We start from the raw sequence: 21,026 nt of genomic DNA, 5'->3' as shown, positions 1-21,026 counted from the left end.
TTACATGTATGATGTTAGTAACTTGAGCAGAATTGTCGCATTTGTTTTTGTCCTGTCACCGCATTGGCTCTGCAGAAGCAGCAGCAACTGACTCAAAACTCCAGCACAGATAGCATCTTCACGAGCCCGGAACGAATCACAACAAAGGATCATTAGTGAATTAACAGCACTCTCACAATTTCCATTCTCTGACATGCGAAATACCATCTTAACAAGAGCTTTGACACCATTGGGATCATTCAGTAGTTCCCATTTTGCACTTTCTAGTGCTAACAAATCTTCAATTGTTGCCATTGCCTTTGATACCATAGATTTCTCGTGCCTTTTTGGCCTTGAAATGTACGTTACAAGTCCTTGAATCACGCCAACACGTACTGCACTCACTTTATTTGATTCATGAGAACACAATGCTGATATTGATTTGATCCCAGCTTCAGAGGCATCGTCGTTGTCATGAAACACGTAATTGACTATTTCTCCTAGAAGTGGTTGTTCTTCCCCAAGTGCTATGCACAAGTCTTTCGTATCCAAAGATGATGAGAGTGCCTCCACTAGCAGCTGGCACAAGCTCTTCTTGATGACAAGATTGCCCTGATTAAAAAGTAGCACGAGCCGCGCTAAATTAGACTCTTCTTGGAGAATTTTGAGTGATCTTGTATTGCTAAATGGTAACAACTTGATAGCACATACAAGTGTTTTCTCCACAAACTTCAAATTCTCCTCCACTTTTCCAAAAACTAGTTCTAGAAGTAATGAGAAGAGGCCTAACTGGATCGAACGGTAGATCTTGTCAGGATGTTCCTGGGACAGCTTTTCGATTTCTGACAGCAAGTCAAGCTTATTTTCCAAACTGACTTGGTGTGACTCCATCTTCTGGCTGAATGAGACCAAGGAGAGTTGGGAAGCGTCCATACTCAACTCATCTGTGTGACCTTTTTGAAGCCATTGGTGAATCAAGTGTCGAAGAGTGTGATTCGGAACCATCAACGGATCATGAAGCTTCTGCATTGTAACAGGGCAAATTAAATTACCAGTGGCAAGCCATCTTTCTATGCTAGACCTCTCGTATGTTTGGCCAGTGGATAGAGTCACTGGATCATTGAGCAAGTCCAGGCTTATTGGGCACATGTAAAAGTGGGGGATGGCCATTCCAGTTCACTGAAAAGTAAAAATGGAGAGAGTTACGTGCATTCGAAGCTTTAATATGACTACATGGAGGTACTGGGATCAAGTGATGAAGAAAATATCAACATTCAAGTAGAGGAGATTGCATGGATGCAGAGTGGTCCGGGTGGTCTTATTTCTGGCTTTGAAAACATTATTGGGTTGAACCACTCTTGCTTGTTTCTTATTCCAAATTGGTCAAAGAATACATCAATTTTAATGGAACAAGTTTGAATGCCCTCCCAACAAAAGCAGCAAAGAAAACGACTGCATGCAATTCATTTGACAATGAAATGTAGAATAGTGTTGATATTTGCACAATTTAGATGCTCAAATTCTATCAATAATTTCTGATTATGCGATAGTTTTTGACCATTTTCGTTTAGATCGAACCTTCACAAAAAGAATGCGTAAATCAGTCGTTGCTGTATGCATGATCTATATTAGAGTCAAACGAGTGTGCCGAGTGTTGGAAATTTGTCATTTTGAGCACCAATTTGAGTGAGGCTCGGCTACGTGCTCGTGGCGGGTTATGCTTGGATTATGTTCTCCTCCGAGAGAGCTTTCCAACGCATGTTTATTCACTCAAAACGACTAAGGAATGGATGAGTTGTGATGATCCAAAGTTGCTTCCTTGGTAGTGGAAAAATGGAAAAGAGAACTAGTATCCCACATAGAAAAGAATATAGGCCTTTAATGGGTTTATATAGTAGAACACTTTTGTAGTGTTTAACTTGTGTTAGTATGTTATGCTCCACCACCTACGTGCGCGCAGGGGGGGTGCAAATTGTGGGATTTCGAGGGGAGTTTCGTGGCCTCGCAAGCCTCGGGCTTTTCCGCGTGTGCGACCTGCGGACACGAATGCAGCAAAATCTGGGCCCGAAGAATTACGGACTGTTCATAACATGAGACAAATTACTAATTTACATCTAATCTATAAAAGTAAATATAGTCATGAGTGATCTTGTTAGATTCGTATTCACGAGTACTTTAATACGGTGAAATTTTTATATTTAATGCTACTACGAAATGAAAGATATTAACGATTAAAAGTGTGTGTTGGCAAACGTGAAAAGTACAAACAGGAAAAGTATTTAGAGACGGAGGGAGTAATAATCATCATTTGCATTAATAAAATAGTCGGGCATCATTCATCAATGTTTTTCTCCAACTGTGACTAGGGTAGAGCATGGGCCGGTTCGGCTCGGTTCCGGGATAAAACCGGAACCGCAACCATATATCCTCGGTTTTTAAAATCGAAAACCGCAACCGCCGGTTCGGATTCGGTTTCGGTTTCGGTTTTAAAAATCCCGGTTCGGTTATAAGCGGCTCGGTTTCGGTTACAAAACCGACAACTATAAAATTAAAAAATAATATACAAACGAGACAAATTTATGTGCATAATCCATAGATAAAAATTAATACAGTGGCGAATTTGAAGTTTCAACACCAAATAACAAGAGCACATTCTCTGTTTAAACTTCTACAAATGAGAATCAGCAGACAGAATCAAAGACAAAAAAAAAACAGAAGCTTGCCAAATGAACATACTGAATGACCATTAATTCAACTGATATTTATCTAGACCATTTAATCACACTGCATAAGTGCATATACATAAATGGAACTAAAAACATAAGTGCTAGCCTGCTTGGTATATAAACTAAAAGTTACAGACTTGTTTTGATAGAAATATTCGAATAGATTTTTAAAATTTTAAATATGATATACATTATATATTTATTAACATATTATATATAATATTTATTATTTAATTATTATTTTAATAATCGGTTCGGTTCGGTTTTTATCGGTTCGGTTGGAAGGTATAACCGGAACCGAACCATTTCAATCGGATCGGTTTTTAGTTTTTCGGTTTCGGTTTCGGTTCGGTTATTTTCGGATCGGTTTTCTCCGGTTTTTCTCGGTTTCGGTTCGGTTTCGGTTTTAAATCGGTTTTTTGCTCAGCCCTAACTGTGACCACCATGAGTACAGATTGACATATCTTAAATTTCAGGGATATGTCATTCGATATTCATCACACAATACAAACGATGATAACATAGTAAGTAAACATTATTTTATTTAGTTTATTAAACAGATAATTTTTGTTTAGACGATATTTCCCGGAAAATGTCTTTCTACTTTCTGTAATCCTTCTGTAGTTACCCGAACATTGATCAACAACAAGTGACTAGTGACTTCTGTTTTTCTTGACCCGTTTGTGTGACTAAATAGAAGCACTTTTAAAAAGCTAAGAATACGAGCTTCTATCTCACAGTTTCTACTTCATTTTCAAACACTTTATTAACTTATTTACTTCTCACTTTTATTACACTTCTTTAATTTAAGCAAGAAGTTACCTTTTAAGCTAACACAAACGGCCTCGTAGTCTCTTTCATAAACATAATTTTTTTTTAGGCTCTGGTCTAGGAGACATAATCACAAATATCGCTTCCTTCGGGTGACGAACCTGTGAACAAGAGGATACAAGTCCTCTCTTTAACCAGCTGAACCAACTCTTGCATGATTCATAATCTTATTTTAATATATAATATTTTTATATTTTGTCTTTCACCTTGTAATCCAATATTGATCCAAATAAATTCCATGTTAAGGTAGTTGTGATCCAAAAAATTCAAATTTAAATCACTAACTGATTCAAATTTCTGACCAACTCCAGCCGCGTGATCCAAATTTTGATCCAAATTTTTTTTTAATATATTATATTACATAAATTTTATATTAAATTATATAATCTTAAATTTAATGTTTATTCATTATTAACTACTTATATTATATTAAATTAATTAATTAAATTATTTTTTTTGACATATGCAAAGTATTTAAATTATATATGTAATTTCTAATATTATTAAACAATATAACATGCTTGTCGATTTCATAAAAAAGAGAAGCAACTAATATTTCAAATTAATAAACAAAATATATTGTTGCATACTAATTTTCTGAATAGTATATTTTTCATACAAATGCTTAATTAATGTATCTCTAAATATTGTATTTTACGAAATAGCCGATTAAAAGAAGATATAAGTGCACACATCATTGGGTGCTAATTGAGCGATAATAGTGCCTTAATTAAGGATATTAATTATACTTAATTAATGGTTATTGTATCATTTATGGCGACCATGATTGAGGCATTTCTGGCCTACATAAGCATTTAAGTGCCATAATGTTGGCTCATTTATGTCTTTATTTTAGTTTTTTCAAATTCACTCATATTCTTTTATTCAATCGTGTCTTATTTTCAGGATGTTTGAAAAGAGATTTTATGAATTTACTTATTGAGGCTGCTTCCGAGACGACGCGAACCTCAGAGTACAAGACAATTGAGCTACAAAATATTGATAGAAGAGATTAAAGAAGACATTAGTTTTAGTCTGTGTTGTAAACGATCTAATTTTACTCTTGAGCCTCCTTCAGTTTTTTTCCCACAGGATTTTACTCTTGAAGGGTTTTAACGAGTCCTTTTTTGGTAGGTTATCTCTTATAACTTGAAAGTCAATGTTATCTAAACATCCGGAGTATTTACATAATTTCGATTAGATGATATACTTTCTCGAATGAATGAAACTATGTACATGTACATCCTGATATTGTATCTTGCAATCTTGGTATAAGAGCAAGTCCAAGAGATGCCCTATCTCATGTCCTAAGTTATAATTTAGGGCAACTGATGAAAAAACTTGATCCAACAATGTCCTAGTGATGCCCTATATCACTGGGACAACCTCCTCAAGCCCTATTTTTGGAGCACATCTCTCCTTGCCCTATTCTATATTTTATTATAAATTCTCATCAACACTCTCTTTCTCTCTCTACTTTTATATTTAATGATGAATGAGAGTCTTTAATAATAAAATATTAAACATATTGTGAGAATAAAGCACATTGTTGGAGTTCAAATTACTAAAATATGTCCTAAATTACTAGGACATGATATTTTATATTATATTTGGGGTTTGAACTAGGACACTCTTGGACTTGCTCTAATACAACCGTTTTATGAAATGTATCTCTAAATGCAATATGAGCCTCTTTATTTTTTATTTCTCTATGTTGGCTTAGAAATTCTTGGAATTGAACACTTTCATCGATCGAAATTGTCTCAACTTCTTGATCCAGCACTTAGAATCATTCTTTCAATTGGTACACTTAAATCACGTTCATCTTCTATTATCATAATATTGCGCATAGTAATGCTTGAAGCTCAAGGATCCCAAAATGGTATTAATAGCTATAGACAATATTTTGATTATCTCGGAGGAAACAACAATAATATGTTCAATTGAATCATAATTTATATTTATCGTACTGTTTTCTAGTCATTTTACAATATTATAATTTTATTTTATGATTTTATGTACTTGTTACATTATGCATGTATTGTATTTTTTTTTAATTCAATGAAATATGCTTTCTTATTATTATAAGTTTTTACTAAAACCCTAATTTTATTAATTATAATTTATTAATAATTAAATATTAATAATCACAAAGTAATTTTAAGTCCGATAAATGATATATATAGAAATAACAAGATTATTATTTTATAATAAAGTAAATGATCCAAATTTGTATAATTGATGATGATGGGTTTGCAAAACAGAGGAAAACAAAAGGTAGTACAGTACGGTATCTCATTGATCATGGCTTTCAGCTAGAGACGTTTGCAAAACCAGTTTTAACATACAATTCCAAGTGTTTAATTGCATATTTGAGTTGCTTATAACCAATGGTGCTTCCTTAACCCTCAATTAATTCTTAAATCAAACGCAGGTATTCTCCAAAATTGGTAAAAAAAACTAATTTCGTCCTTTAATGTTTTGCTCGGCATCAATACGCAGACGTATAAAGCTGTAATGCGAGTCGAGTCGGGCGGCTCGCGAGCTCACCCGGCTCGAACTCGTTTCAGTTAGCTCGACTCGGCTCGTTTACTTAAACGAGCCGAGCTCGGGCAAAGGTTCCGGCTTGTTTAATTAAACGAGCCGGCTCGACTCGACTCGTTAAATTAAACGAGCCGAGTTCGGGTAGAGGTTTAGACTCGATTAAGTGTAAAATTAAACGAGCCGCTCGCCCGACTCGCTAAAACCGGCTCGTTTAGCTAAACGAGCCAGCTCGACTCGTGTAATTAAACGAGTCGAGTTCGGGCAGGGATTTAGGCTCAATTAGTTAAACGAGCCGGCTCGGCTCGGCTCGATTAACTTCGGCTCGAAACTCGGCTCGCTCGGCCCGAATTACACCCCTACAACAGACGTAGACTCAATAATATTATATATATTTAGAATGAGTTAATTATCAAACTCATCAGTGAAGTCGACAAATGGTATCAACTTCATCACTGATCTCTACGGGGTCTCAAGTGCCTCATTAAACTCGCTTAATGGTATCAAACTCATCACTACCGTTAAGAAAAAGTAACGGAAGTATAGACGGAATGACAAATTTGAAGATTTGAACAATGTAAGACACTTCATATGTTAAATTTACATATATTTATTTTCATGTTTTTGTTTGGTACAAAAAATTCCAAAATAAATAGAAGCGCTAAAAGTGAAAAAGAATCTCTTTATGTTCTCTCTCTAGATTTTTCTTAAAATTTAAAAAAAGTTGGTGATATTAAAAAAAATTGACTTTTTTTCCAACTAAGCATAGTCTAATTTTTATCTCAAATGGACTACTGTAATATTTTACTAGTTCGAAGTGATTGGGATTGTAAAAATTTAAAAATATATTCACATAAATAAAATTAATGAAAAGAGAAAATATTTCAATATTATTCAAAAATAATTATAATCTGATAAAAACATAAAAGTTAATCTGAAATGTTTAGTTAACTATATCTTAAAATTTATTTCGATGAATTTATTTAGATAATTATATCCTAAAATTAATTTAATAAAAAGATTGCATACTTTATTTTCATATAAACTTTAAATTATGTGGTCTGCCACATGTCAAACTCTACAACCAATCTGTCTTTCCGTTTCGTTACTTTTTTAACGGGAGTGATGAGTTTTGATATCATTAAGCGAGTTTAATGAATCACTTGAGACCCCGTGGAGATCAGTGATGAAGTTGATACCATTTGTCGACATCGGTGATGAGTTTGATAATTAACCTTATTTAGAATTTAGACAAGGCATGCTTGTAAAATGCATTGCACAACAAAAACAATCATAGTATGAGCCCGTTGGCTGAGATTACGACTTATAACTTAACATGATTTGTAACTTAACATGACTTATGTATAAATTGGTATCTTAAAATGTATGTTTTGATAATTTTAATTTATTAATAACTTATGAGTTATTAAATATATAATAAAAATGATTTATATAACTTATCACTTAGAGGTAATTTTTATCAAAAACATTAAAAAAAATACTGAAAGCTCAAAACTAACTTCTGGTTTTTAAGTCAGTTTCTATCTTAAATCTGACTTTAAATCCACTTCTAACTTATTACACAAACAGATATTTTTCAGCTTAAAGTTGAGAATGGCTTTAAACCCCGACTTTAAACCGGGACAAACAGGCTCTAGGATACGTGAAGATGATAAAATCAATCAAATACCTTAAAATACCAGCTTCTGATCGGCCAAACAAGTTATCTATTATAGAAGCATCGTAATAATTTAGTCCTCCGAGTTACATATCATTAGCGACGATTATCAGGTAGTATCGGATCGAATATAACGGAATTCAAATTCAAACTTAAATTTTTTATCCATATCTAAATCCAAACCAACTTCGGAAATAAAAATTCGGACCCGATCCGATTAATTTTAGAATGGATTCGGGTATTACCGAAACTCGGGTGGGAATTTCAGAATATTTTTACACTTTGATCATCTAATCAGGATTTCAAAATAATGACTACAAGAGTTGAGAGATTTCGGGTGGGAATTTTTGTTTATTGAAGTGTCTTCTTTTTAACAAAAAATAATATCAATGTCCCAAAGATGGATGACAAGTTTGTGGATAAAGGAAGATTACGAAGAAAATCTCAAAATGTCATTAACTTGTATTGTTATCAACTTGAGTCTCTTTATACAATTATTTACATGCAAATTCAAGAACTGAACAAGTATTGTACAAAGACAAATTTAGAGTAATTTCTATGCATTACTTGCTTAAATTCTATGGACTATTTTACGATATTTGATAAGCAAAAGTTGATTCGGCTTGCTCAAATCCTTATGAATTTTCAAACGTTCAAATTGCTATACTTGAAGATCAATGATAGTTGATTTTCAAAAGTTAAAGATGTCAGTGATGTTTTTCAGGACTTTAGCTGAAATCCGGAAGAATGTTTTGTATGCTCTAGTTTATTTGTTAGTGAAATGAGCTCTAATTATATCAGTTACAATGGCATCAGTAGGACAAATATTTTTGGCGATGAATTTGGTGAAGACAAGATTAAGTAATCATTTCCGATATTCTTTTCTAAACGGTTGTTTAGTTATGTATTTTGAGAGGGAATTTTTTGATAGCATTAGTAATGAGAATCATTTAAGTTTATCAAAATATGAAGTCCGGTAGAGAACAATTTAAATATGAGTAAATGTATTATAATTATAATTTTAAAATTACCTCATGAATTTGAATTTCTAAACAGAGATATAAAAGTTTCACCAGCTTGAATTTGTCCAATTATAAACTTTTTGTTGGCCGAATAACAAATATGCACAAATAAGCATTCAATATTCCCAACATATAATATCGGCATGTAGGACCGGCAAATATCGTCATGTAGGATTTACAGTCTCATTCTCATAGTGAATATAATTATATAAGTGACTTGTAGGATTAGTATTCAGAGTCTCATCCTCCTGTATAGTGAATATAATTACAACCAACCCGTACACACGTAATATAGCACTTGATATGCTTTACAAATATTATCGGAACTCGAAAGATGGAAGTCCATTGTTTGCCGAAGTAAAAAAAATAATCACATGACAAGTTAGTAGAGCTCGAGTCTTGTCAAATGCTAGATAGATAATTGGACGTGTTTATTCATTAAAAAGATAGTTATAATTCATCAGATAATATTATGATAATAGGAGGAAGATCCTGAGAGAATTCTAATAATCGAGAGAACCGAGAGAACCACTCTATCTACCGTTGATTACATATCTCAGTTTAATGATATTCTAAAATCAAATCTTTTATAAAATCAATCATATCTGGTGCGTCTGGGGTATTTTTGTACAAACAAAATAAAAGAAATAAATGACAACTTATTACTATATTTATTAAGATTCTTATTTAATGCTTTCATATCTTCCATATCTTTGATTTAATGCTTTCATATCTTCTGTATTTTTTTAATTGATTATGAAAGTTATATATAATGCTCCATATTTTTCATATTCTTCTTTTAATTGAAATATGGAAAAACACTTAACGGAATCTTAGGAAAATATTCACTGGTAAAATATTTTCATTACTTAGGCCCAATTTGTTTACAGGTGAACGAGTCAAGCTGGACTGAATGAGTGAGTTTTAATCATCCTGATCGTTTGTTCAAAACATCATTTATCTGGACGACCCCCAAATTCATCTGGACGACAGATGTTAAAATATTTAACTGAACCATCCAGTCGTGATGCGGGCTTTTGTTGCTAGAATCTGTCTGTGACTATTTTCATAAGCTTACATATATAATCTTTTGGGGTTATAATCTATATTCATAATTACTTAAATAAATTTTTTTACTAATACATATATATCATTTTTCATAAATTACATGCACTTATTGAAATAATTTATTTAATTCACAAGAAAGTAATGTAAGATAATTACAAATAAATAAGTTAATTTATGTATAAAATTTTGTGTTGAGATTCTAGAAAATAAATGAACCGATTAAATAATGCACAATTATCAGAATAAATAATAATAATCTTTTATCCAAACATTTAAATAAATAAGTTAAAGTAATAAGTTGTGTCATTCAGAAAAAATAAAAGCTGCACTAACAAACAACATCATCTCTTTATCGTCCAGATTTGTTATTGGTTCAGAATTTCATTCGTTCAGAAAATACTATTCAGATTTAACAAATGACCCCTTACTATTTCCAGATTCCATAAAAGATTTAAAATATTAGAAGACTTTGTAAAAATAATATTCGGAGATATTTTGTAAAATATTTTTATTATTTATTATTTTACTAAGATTCTTTTATGTATTTTATCTTTATAATATTGAGATTCTTATTTAATACTTTCATATCTTTGATTTAACGATATTTTTTGCATATTTTCTCAATTGAAATATGAAAGTTATTGATAATACTCCATATTTTTCAAACTCTTCTCTTAATTGAAATATGGAAAAACACTTGACGGAATCTTAGTAAAATATTTTCATTACTTATTATTTCTAAAGTCCGTAAGAAATTTAAAATATTAGAAAACTTTGTAAAAATATTCGGAGATATTTTGTAAAATATTTTCATTTTTAATTATATTACCATTTTTTAAGTATTTTTACCCGTGATCAAATGTATTATATTATGATTAGGTGTTTCATTAGCTAGTTACTGAGATTCTTATCTAATATTTTCATATCTTCCACATCTTTCATTTAATGCTTCTATATCTTCTGTATTTTTTTTCAATGAAAATATGAAAGTTATATATAATGCCCCATATTCTTCTCTTAATTGAAATATGGAAAAACACTTAACGGAATCTTAATAAAATATTTTCATTACTTAGTATTTTCAGATTTTTTAAAAGATTTAAAATAGTAGAAGATTTTGTACAAAATATTCGGAGATATTTTGTAAAATATTTTCATTATTTATTATTTTACTAAGATTCTTTTAATAATTTTTTCCGTAATAAAATGTATTTTATCAGCTGTTTCACTTAGCTGTTTATATATAATATATAATTTTGTTATGTGTTCTTTTCAAGTAAAGTAGGATTTAATTTTAAATAATTTAGTGATACATTAATGAAGATTCTACTAATTGATGCATTAAACTTTTTATATAATGATAATCAAGATTTGTAAAATATTTATATTATGTATTAGAGTTTTCTAGTATTTTATTAAAATTTCCATAAGAGTTATACAAACAAAATAAAATTTAATACAAAATTTTGATGAGTTTAAGTTCTTTAATAAATACATTAAGATTCTATCAAGAATTTTCTTGATACTCTACTAAATGTCACATTAATAATACGAAGACTATATCATGTGTTTCACTTAGCTGGTTATATATAATATAAAATTTTGTTATGTGTTCTTTTTAAGTAAAGTAGAATTTAATTTAAAATAATTTAGTGATACATTAAATAAGATTCTACTAATTGATGCATTAAACTTTCCGTATAGTGATAATCAAGTTTTTTAATATATTTATATTATGTATTAGAGTTTTCTAAAATTTTATCAGAATTGTTACAAGAGTATCTCCTACCATGAGGAGCCCTTAGCTAAAAGTCTAGGTGGCTTTCTAAAATTAAAAATTTTATCCAATGCCCACAAAAAACAACACTCCAACCATAGCAAGCCCTTGTGTATAATTATAGTCATCCCCCTTTGGATGGCTATATTTGTCGAACCACTACAGATCTGTAGTGAATTCCACGTCATCTCCCGCAATTTATTTTCCTCCTTCCCGCTGATTACATATAAATTATTACCATATTAAACTGATATATTCTATTTATAACAATCTAAATATTAATAACATACTATTTTTAAATTATATCCAATTAATATAGTCAATACCATTGAAGCACAATGTCTTACAGGTTCAGCAAATTTTACATAATGTCTTACAGGTCCAATTTCGCCAACGATTATAGCCAACACCATTGGATATGCTCTAAGATTTCTACAAACAATATAAAATCTAATACAAAATTTTAATGAGTTTAAGTTCTTTAATAAATAAATTAAGATTCTATAAAGAATTTTCTTAATATTCTACTAAATGTCACATTAATAATAAGAAGACTATATTAAGTGTTACTAGAAATACCAAAAATAGAAGATATGTTAAAATTACGAGATTTGGGTTCCAGATTGTGTTTGATTTGCATTATTTTGATTTACAGCATGTGAAAAATAACAAAAATAGAAGATATGCAAATATTCACAAGTAGATTTTGTCCGAGATTGCCATTGTTGATGATAGATTTGCATATATTCTAATTGAATTTTAACAAGGTAATAAGTATATTCTACCTACTGAATGAACGGCATGCAAGAGTTCTCTCGGTTCTCTTGATAGTGAGGTTCTCCCTCGAATCTTACTCTATGATAATAATCATTAATAATAGAAAAAAGGCTCTGAATAACCACATTTTATGTATTAATGCCCATAATAACAATATTTGATAAAATGACCCCTAATAACCATTAGAGACGCAGCTGAATTAGCGTTTTAGTATAGACATAAGACGCTACACCGTGTAGCGTCTTACTTTTTTTTAATATAGGACAAAACGCCACACGCAGTAGCGTCTCACTTTAATATATAAACTCCACTTTAAACTTAACGGCTAAGCAGTCGACTGACTATATACAATCGAGTAAACAGAGGAGAGCAACTGATATCCAAACGATCGAGTGAAGCGAGCTTATTCAACGAGTTGAAGAAAATACCCATGGATTTCAATGTATGTTCTCTTATATTTGGGCGATTTTAATGTCATACATGTGTTTATCTTCACTGTTTGGATATGCCGGCTACATGTTTGATGAAATGACTGTGTTAAACTGCAGTGCTATTTACTTTGAATTTCAGCTCACATAGCCTAGATTAATTGTTTATGAATGTAATTCTAAGGTTTCATATGATTGCCAATTCCATTTCTATATTAATAAAATGAAAATTTAATCTTCACAATATCACCTACATATCACCTGTAGTTCCATTTCTATATTCATGGATCACTTCCCCAGCCCCTCGCTGTGGAAGTACAAGTAATTAAACAGTTTATGGTATAAGTTTATGGTATAATTTATTGTCCTTGTTTGTAATGGTGATATCTATGTGTACTAATTGTCAATTCCTGTTAAAATTAATATTAAGTGACATTTTGTTTGTAATGGAGTAGACTTCATTTATTCAGGACGCTTCACACCATTAGACTCACACCAATTTGCGATATGGTATTTGCGACTAGTGAGCCTAGCAGTGTGATCAGAAATGGTATTTCTGGTCACACTCCACCGACACTACATCCACCTGCCCTGTTTAACCTTAAGTTCTATTTTAAACTTTTTTTGGCTTTGGGTCTAAACATATTCTGCATCATGCTAATTTTGCAATTGATTTTGTCAGCATTTGGAGAGTACAATATGAATCAATTTGGTAAACATTAGCGGACTGATATTTTGCATAAGGTGATGAAGATATCAGCTTAAAAAACAACATAATACTCGGTTCTACCTGTGTTCCCCCGTGACTGAAATATGTTGTTAGTAAGAGTGTTGAAGATTGACTGAGAAATCGAGTTCATTTTGTTGAATTTAAATATTAGTTCACTGAGCTAGCTCTTCGATTACTTATAATCTGAAATTATAGATTGAGCCCTGGTTGTGATTGGCAGAGAAGTGTCACAAAAAGGTCTGATGCTTTTATGCATCTATGCAAATGATTTTAAATTGATTCTTGTTGCCTTTTATGGTGTAATTACAGATGAGTTGATTAGGCTAGACTTTATTTGTTTTTATAGTTTTATTGGTGGTGTGCAGATGAGCTTTCAGCTTAGTTGATTTACTTGTGCATTTGTCTAATTAAATAGCTAATTAACAAGTTGTTTCACTAATATTCAAACACACACACACACACACTCAACCAAATTATAGTTCCCATTTCAAGATTAACTAGTTGCTTTGTTTTAATTAGTTTCCCTCTAAACTTAGTATGATGTGTTGACTTTATATATTCCTTCTTTTTGTTCACAGGCTATTATTAGAGACCAGGGACCTCGTGATCCTACCTTTCTACACTTACAAGAGACTCATAGGTCTCGAGCTGTTTGGAGAGCTGGTGGTGCGCCTTTGCAGACGTTCAGGCGTCGTGACGCCAACCACAGTAAACAGAAAAACACCAAGTATTAAAAATACGGGTGGATTGAATGATCCACCCGTGAGATTTTATATAGAAGAATCTGTGGATTGTTTACAATTCACACAACTGCTGGTTCATCACTCAAGAACAAGTTCTAACTCTCAGATTTTCTCTTTTTGTAATTTGAACAAGTTCAACTGATGCTTCTAACTTGGTTATATACTCCAAGTTTTACAAAGCTTTTAGCTAGATTACAAAATGCACTCTAATCTAAAAACAATGTTGCACAACTTTGTCTTATGCATGCTTTCTGAGATGTCTTCATCTTTGACCATCATCTTGATTTGATCCAGATTGCACTGCATGAGATAAGTATGTTTCTGCTTCTTCTTTATTTTCCTAATTAGGCTTCCATGTCTATTTTAGTGTAATTCGATCCATGTGATTTTCGATCCATGTGATTTGTCAGACTTAAGCTCTAGTCACTTTCAACTGCTCTTTGCTTCATCAGTTGAAAGTTCTGGTTACTTTCAACTGCTCTTGACTTCATCAGTTGAATGTTGTGCTAGGCTCATCAGTTGAATGAATTACAAACTTCATCAGTTGAATGCTGTTCCAGTCTCATCAGTTGAATTCCTTAGCATCATCAGTTGAATACTTTGTCTTCAGTTGAATGCTTGGTTTTCATCAGTTGAAACATGGTTCAGTCTTCATCAGTTGAATAGTTACATCTCATCAGTTGAATATCCTTCACTTAGATAAAATTACATGGCATTGGATATTTACAATTAGCCATCCTATTCTACCCATCTGTTGATAATTCCCAAGGATAAGAAATATAACAATTACAACTGAAATTTGATAAAGATTCTAAGTAAGACATGTTACAAAATGTTTATGTTATCATCAAAAATTATTGATTCCTAACAACATGGATGTTCGACTGATCCCCATTATACAGGCAGCTAGTGTTTATGGGTTAGCTCGGGTATCCAGTCTGCAGCTTGATTGGAGTTTGATTCGTGCTCTGGTAGAGAGATGGCGACCAGAGACACATTCATTCCACTTGCCTATTGGAGAGTGTACTATTACACTACAGGATGTAGGTGTCTTGCTCGGGTTACCCATTGATGGACATCCCGTGATGTGTCCTTCCTCGCCTGCACCTGGACAGACTTGGGCGTCCACCGTTGGTCAGATTTTTGGACAGGTTCCTCCAGAGAACGTTTTCAACAACACGAGGATACGACTCACATGGTTCGAGGGTCTCACTCCACCAGTATTACGGGATGATGCAGGGGTTGAGGAGGTTAGGCTTCTCGCTAGGTGCTACTTAATCCAGTTGTTTGGGGGATCAATGTTCACCGATAATTCAGGTGGAGCTATATACTCGATGTGGGTTCATTTCTTTCGTGACCTGGATGTCTTTGGAGGTTATGCATGGGGTCCAGCTGTTCTGGCTCGTCTTTATAGGGAGCTGGACAAAGGTTGCAGAGCGGGTACTACGGGGTAGCTGGATGCCTTACCTTACTCTAGCTGTGGGCATGGGAGAGGTTTCCCACTCTTGCCCCCGTTCGGACCACAGTTCCCTTAGTGGATGTTGCTTTCTGGCAGGATGAGCTCCAGGGACCACATGGAGTCAGGTACGTAGTAGCTATCTTTTTACTAGTTTGTCTCTTTCAAGTTGTGACATGTCTTTTCAAATTGAGTAATGTGTTTTTTTTTGAATTCCTATGATGTGTATAGGTGGCTTGTTGGACATTCCCACCTGGATTGTGATGGACGCACCGTGGGTACGGCTCGGATGGCGTTGGATGGGCTTGCTCCAGGTTAGTTCATTTGGGAGCCTTATGCTGGGATTCTTGACACACTCCCAGACTATTGTTTAGCCGGCCGTCCACTCTGGCGCTATCACAGCCCCATGATATGTGTTTACATAGTCGAGCCGCATCAGCCGGACAGAGTTGCCAGACAGTTTGGCATGATCCAGCGTATTCCGGATCAGCCGCACTACTCCGCGGAGCATCACGCTATGACGCTGAAGGGCCAGAAGGTATTGGATTATGCAGTGACACATCAGCCGAGTATGGCACTCTGGCATCATCGTCTGGAGCATATATTTACTGATGACCTGATCGATGGTGATGATACAGTCCCGGAGTATATGGATTGGTACCTGCCTAGGACCGTGAGGTTTGTTAGTCACTTGGGTGCATTGCTCATAGGCCTGGTAAGTATCTTTTCACTATTCTATCTGTACTTTCTGTGACCTCATTCATGTCTTTTCTTTATTAGTTGTTGGGATATTAGTTGTATTAGTTGTCATGCTTTATTTGATGAGTTCTAGTTGGTGATATTTGTATTTGTATTCGTTCTATTTCAGGGAGTCTCGCTGTAGGCTCTAGCAGAGGGTACTCGACATATCCCGGATATGCCAGATAGCCACTCAGAGTCTGCAGGCTATCCGAGATCGGCATGCATACGTGTTTCATCAACTTCTAGTTGAGGAGCATGAGGCTGTACATGACGAGGAGGGGGAGGATGCAGGTGATAGAGGAGGCCGAGCTGGTGGTGAAAGAGGCCGTGGTGGTGGCAGGAGAGGCCGTGGTGCTGGCAGGGGAGGACGTGCTCATGGAAGAGGAGGTTGTGCTCGTGGCAGAGGACGCCGAGGCGGTGGACGACTAGTTGATGAGCCGGTTGATGATGCTGATCATGTTGATGAGCAGGATCATGTAGATACAGGCGAGGATGGTGGACCTGAGTCTTCGACTGCTGCTGCTACTACTGCTACTGTTGGCGAGTCTTCTGCTGCTGCTGCTGCCATAGCTACTGCTACTGTAGCCGAGGCTTCTACTCCCCCTGCTGCTGCTGCTGTCGCCGAGGCATCTGCTGCTGCTGTAGCCGGTGACTGGTAGCCTAGTTTTTCTCTAGGCCTAAGCTTGCCTTCACAGCCAGTACCTGAGCAGCAGACTTCTCACATGCCAGATACCAGTACAGAGCAGCCTCCTCCTGTTGTGCAGCGTCAGCACAGGATTCGGCCTCGGCATGGTACACCAGAGGTACCCCCTTTTGACTTGGGCAGCTCTTCACAGTCTACGCAGCCTAGTCAGCCTGGTACGCAGAGGAGTTCAGTTAGAGTTGATCGGGCTGATCTTGAGGTCGTTTATGTTCGCCGGTCAAAGAGGGATAAGAAGGCTCCTGATTGTGGTACTGGTTCACATAGAGGATGATGATATTTGTAGGTTTTTGATGACATTTCTAGTTATAGGAGGCTGAACTTGTGATTTATGATAGCACGGATCTTGTATATATTTTAATTTCATGTCTTATGTTTCTGTTTTAGTACAGCGTTACGGTTTTAATGATTAAATTGGCCGACGGTTAGGGTTTAAGATTGAGGGAGTAGGGCTCCCTCAAGCCTAAACCCTATTTAAGCAAGGCTGAAGGGCCGAAGGCCCTGAAGCCGAGACGCCGGCGGAATAAATAGATTTACAACCATTAACATTTAGGGTTTAAGTTTGGCTTGCAGAATGATTAATTCGTACTGTATATTAAATTGGCCGATGGTTAGGGTTTAGGATCAATTAAATTAATTCAAATTAAATTTATGCGAGGCTTTAATTCAAATTTTCATCAAAAACAGTTTGGTATTTTGTTTTTAAGTAATTGAAAAAAAATACAAAATTGGTAAACAAAATTCAAATTTAGTGTTTTGGGTTTTAGAATGATTAATTCACTTTTAACCATTTCATTTTTCATTCAAACAAATTAAAACAAAATAAAAAAAAATTAGTGTTTTTAGTAATAAAGTTAAAAATAAAAACAAAATGAAAATTTTTGAATGAAAACGCTAATGTAACAAGCGTTTTTTGTTGTATTCTATATCGTAAAACGCTAGGCGAACTAGCGTTTTCACTTAATTTATATAATAAATCAGGCGAAAACGCTAGTGCGTTTAGCGTTTTGTACCATAATACATATTACAGCCCCAGAACTGATTCCCAAACACAGCAGCTATACACACAACCTAAACACACTGCCCTAACCCATTTTCCTGCCCTTGCCCTAACCCATTTTCCTGCCCTAGCTATACAAACATCTGCTCTAGCTCTAAACAAATTGATATTTGAAAATTTTCATAGATACAATCATGGCTTCGGGTTCGGGTTCGGGTTCGAAAGCTGGAAATACGATTCTTGGATGGATATATATTGACGGTAATATAATACAATCTCAATTAGAAGGTTTTGTTTATGATAAACCTGTTTCGAAGCATGTTAGGCTAGATTTGTCTATGAATTTCGATAATTTATGTGCTTTATTGTATTCAAAGTTGAAGATTGATAGTAGTAGGTTTGGGTTGAGGTTATTTTATAGGTGTAAAAATCCCGATGATTTGAAATTCAGGATTATAGCTATTGAAGATGACGATGATGTTGAATTAATGTTTGGTGTTGTGGTGTCAAAAGGGATGCCCTTCTTTGTTGAAATTTATGTAGAAAAATTGTCGAGTGATGGGAATTTGTTAAGGAGTAGTTCGAGTGTGGGGGAGAAGAGTAGTGGGCGTGATTCGGGTGGTAGTCGTTTTAGACATGACAATGAGGTGGTTGATAGCTTCATGTCGGTCGATACTTCCCATTTAGAGAGGATGACCTCATTCGATGATGTTGAGATTGCGAATAATGAGGTCCCGTTGGAGTTGAAGGAGGGGAGGTTATTTTGCACGAAAGAGGATTTGATGCATGTGGTGAAACAATACCACATTCAGAATCATTTAGAGATTGGAGTAATACGATCAGATCCGAGTAGTTGGTATGTAGCGTGCAAGTATAGAAATGATGGTTGCATTTGGAAGTTGAAAGCTAGAAAGAGGAGTTCACATGGTAAATTTCAAATCATGGAGAGTGTAGGACCACATAGTTGCTTGAGCACTACCATCACACGATACCATCCCAACTTGACATCCTCGGAGATTGCTGGGGTGATTAAATCTCAAATTGTTGCTGATCCGACAATTAAGGAGAAGGTGCTGCTAGCCACTGCTAAAGATAAGTCTGGGTATGAGCCGGGACGAAAGAAGATTAGGAATGCAAAGAAGATTGCAATGGAGGATATTCATGGCTCGTGGGAAGGATCATACGAGGACTTGCCACATTTGATGGAAGCTCTTCAGTCTTTCAATGTGGGCACGAAGGTTGATTGGTGCTTTAGGGAGGATGATGCAGAGCAACTAGAGGTATGTTCTATCACTGTGTAATTTAATTCATTTTCATTAAGGATCAGGACGCCGTTATTCATTTTCTAAGGTAATGTTTGTTATTTATTTGGAACAGGAAGTGACATACATGAGATTGTTTTGGGCTTTTAAGCCCTGCATTGATGGCTTCGAGTATTGCAGACCCGTCATACTGATAGACGGGACTCATTTGTATGGACCATATCCGGGTGTTCTTCTGAGGGCAACAGCTGTAGATGGGTTTAGTCACATTCTACCATTGGCGTTTGCTATAGTGGAGTCGGAGAACAACTCTAGTTGGGATTGGTTCATTGATAGGTTGAGGAAGTTGGTGGTTGGTCTGAGGCACGAGATATGTGTCATTTCTGATAAACATTTAGGGATCATGGCAGCTATGCAGAAGGAGGGATAGTGTGAGCCACTTGATCATCATCGGTACCGTGTGAGACATTTTGCCACAAACTTTGCCACCAAATTCAAGAAAGCTGGATTGAAGGATAGATTGGTTGATTTGGCATATCAGGTCCAGCCTAAGAAATTTGAACTACTATGGGGACCGTTGTTGGCACTAGAGCCCCGAGCAGTTACATGGTTTGAGGACAAACCAGTATGGAACTGGTCACTAGCACATGACCATGAGCATCATCGTTTTGGCATCATGACTACCAACCACGCTGAGAGTTGGAACAAAGCAATTGTCGACGCTCGGAGGCACCCGCTTACTTCATTGGTGCTAGTACTATTCCATAAGACGGTTGAGTACTTTGATCAACGTCGTCTTGAGATTGCATCACAAGTATCGAAAGGTCAGATTTTCACCAAATATGCATCCCATTTCTTGAGCCGTGCTGTAAGACATTCCACGGGACATAGTGTGAAGATATTTGATCGGGGGACTTGGTTATTCCAAGTAGTTACAAGGAGGGATGGGTTGAAAGGAGGAAACACACACACGGTTCGTCTTATGGAGTCTAGGTTTACGTGTGAAAAATTTCAAACTTATAGAATCCCTTGCTCCCATGTAATTGCATGTTGTTCACATGTGAAGATGAACTTCCATGCGTTTGTTGGAGATTGGTATAAGCTAGAGAACCATTCGACGATTTATAATGGTATCTTTGAGCCAATTCCAAACAAGGATGATCCTCGATATCCTATAGAGCTTGCTTTCCCGAGAGTTGTGCATGACTCCGATATGGAGAAGAAGAAGGGGCGAAGAAAAGCAACGAGATACAGGAACGAGATGGATTTCCAGAGCCGAGGAAAGCATGGAGGGACTTCATCGAGAGACATTTGATTCTGTAGTTGTTTTTATTGTTGTAGTACTATTGTTCAAGTACAATTTGATATGGTTGTTTGAATTTGGCGAATGTTGTATGAATGATTTATGATATAAATTAAATTTTATCTTGTTATGAATTAGTTTATATTGTCTATGCAATTTACATTGAATTGGTAGTTTAAAAGTTTTGGTTTTTAAGTTGCGGTGGGAATTTTACATAGAATTGGTTTTTTATGTGGTAGAAGGCAGTAAGGCAGAAGGCTTCTG

At 34.9% G+C, this 21,026-nt stretch overlaps 1 protein-coding gene across 1 annotated transcript; it reads right to left on the bottom strand.

Moving 5' to 3' along the window:
• Positions 1-1,149, bottom strand: LOC108218723 (U-box domain-containing protein 26). Its single transcript, XM_017391807.2, has one exon. The coding sequence runs from the start codon at positions 1,147-1,149 to the stop codon at positions 1-3; it is 1,149 nt and encodes a 382-aa protein (XP_017247296.1).
• Between the last annotated feature and the right edge of the window lie 19,877 nt (positions 1,150-21,026).

The sequence above is a fragment of the Daucus carota genome, chromosome 1 (genome assembly GCF_001625215.2).
Source record: "Daucus carota subsp. sativus chromosome 1, DH1 v3.0, whole genome shotgun sequence".
In the NCBI taxonomy this organism is placed as follows: Eukaryota; Viridiplantae; Streptophyta; class Magnoliopsida; order Apiales; family Apiaceae; genus Daucus; species Daucus carota.
Note: the sequence above shows the minus strand (reverse complement) of the source record. Positions and strands in the feature narration are given on the sequence as shown.

What these genes read in the sequence shown, in the direction of transcription:
- LOC108218723 (XM_017391807.2), bottom strand. Translation starts at nt 1,149, where the DNA reads ATGGCCATCCCCCACTTTTACATGTGCCCAATAAGCCTGGACTTGCTC.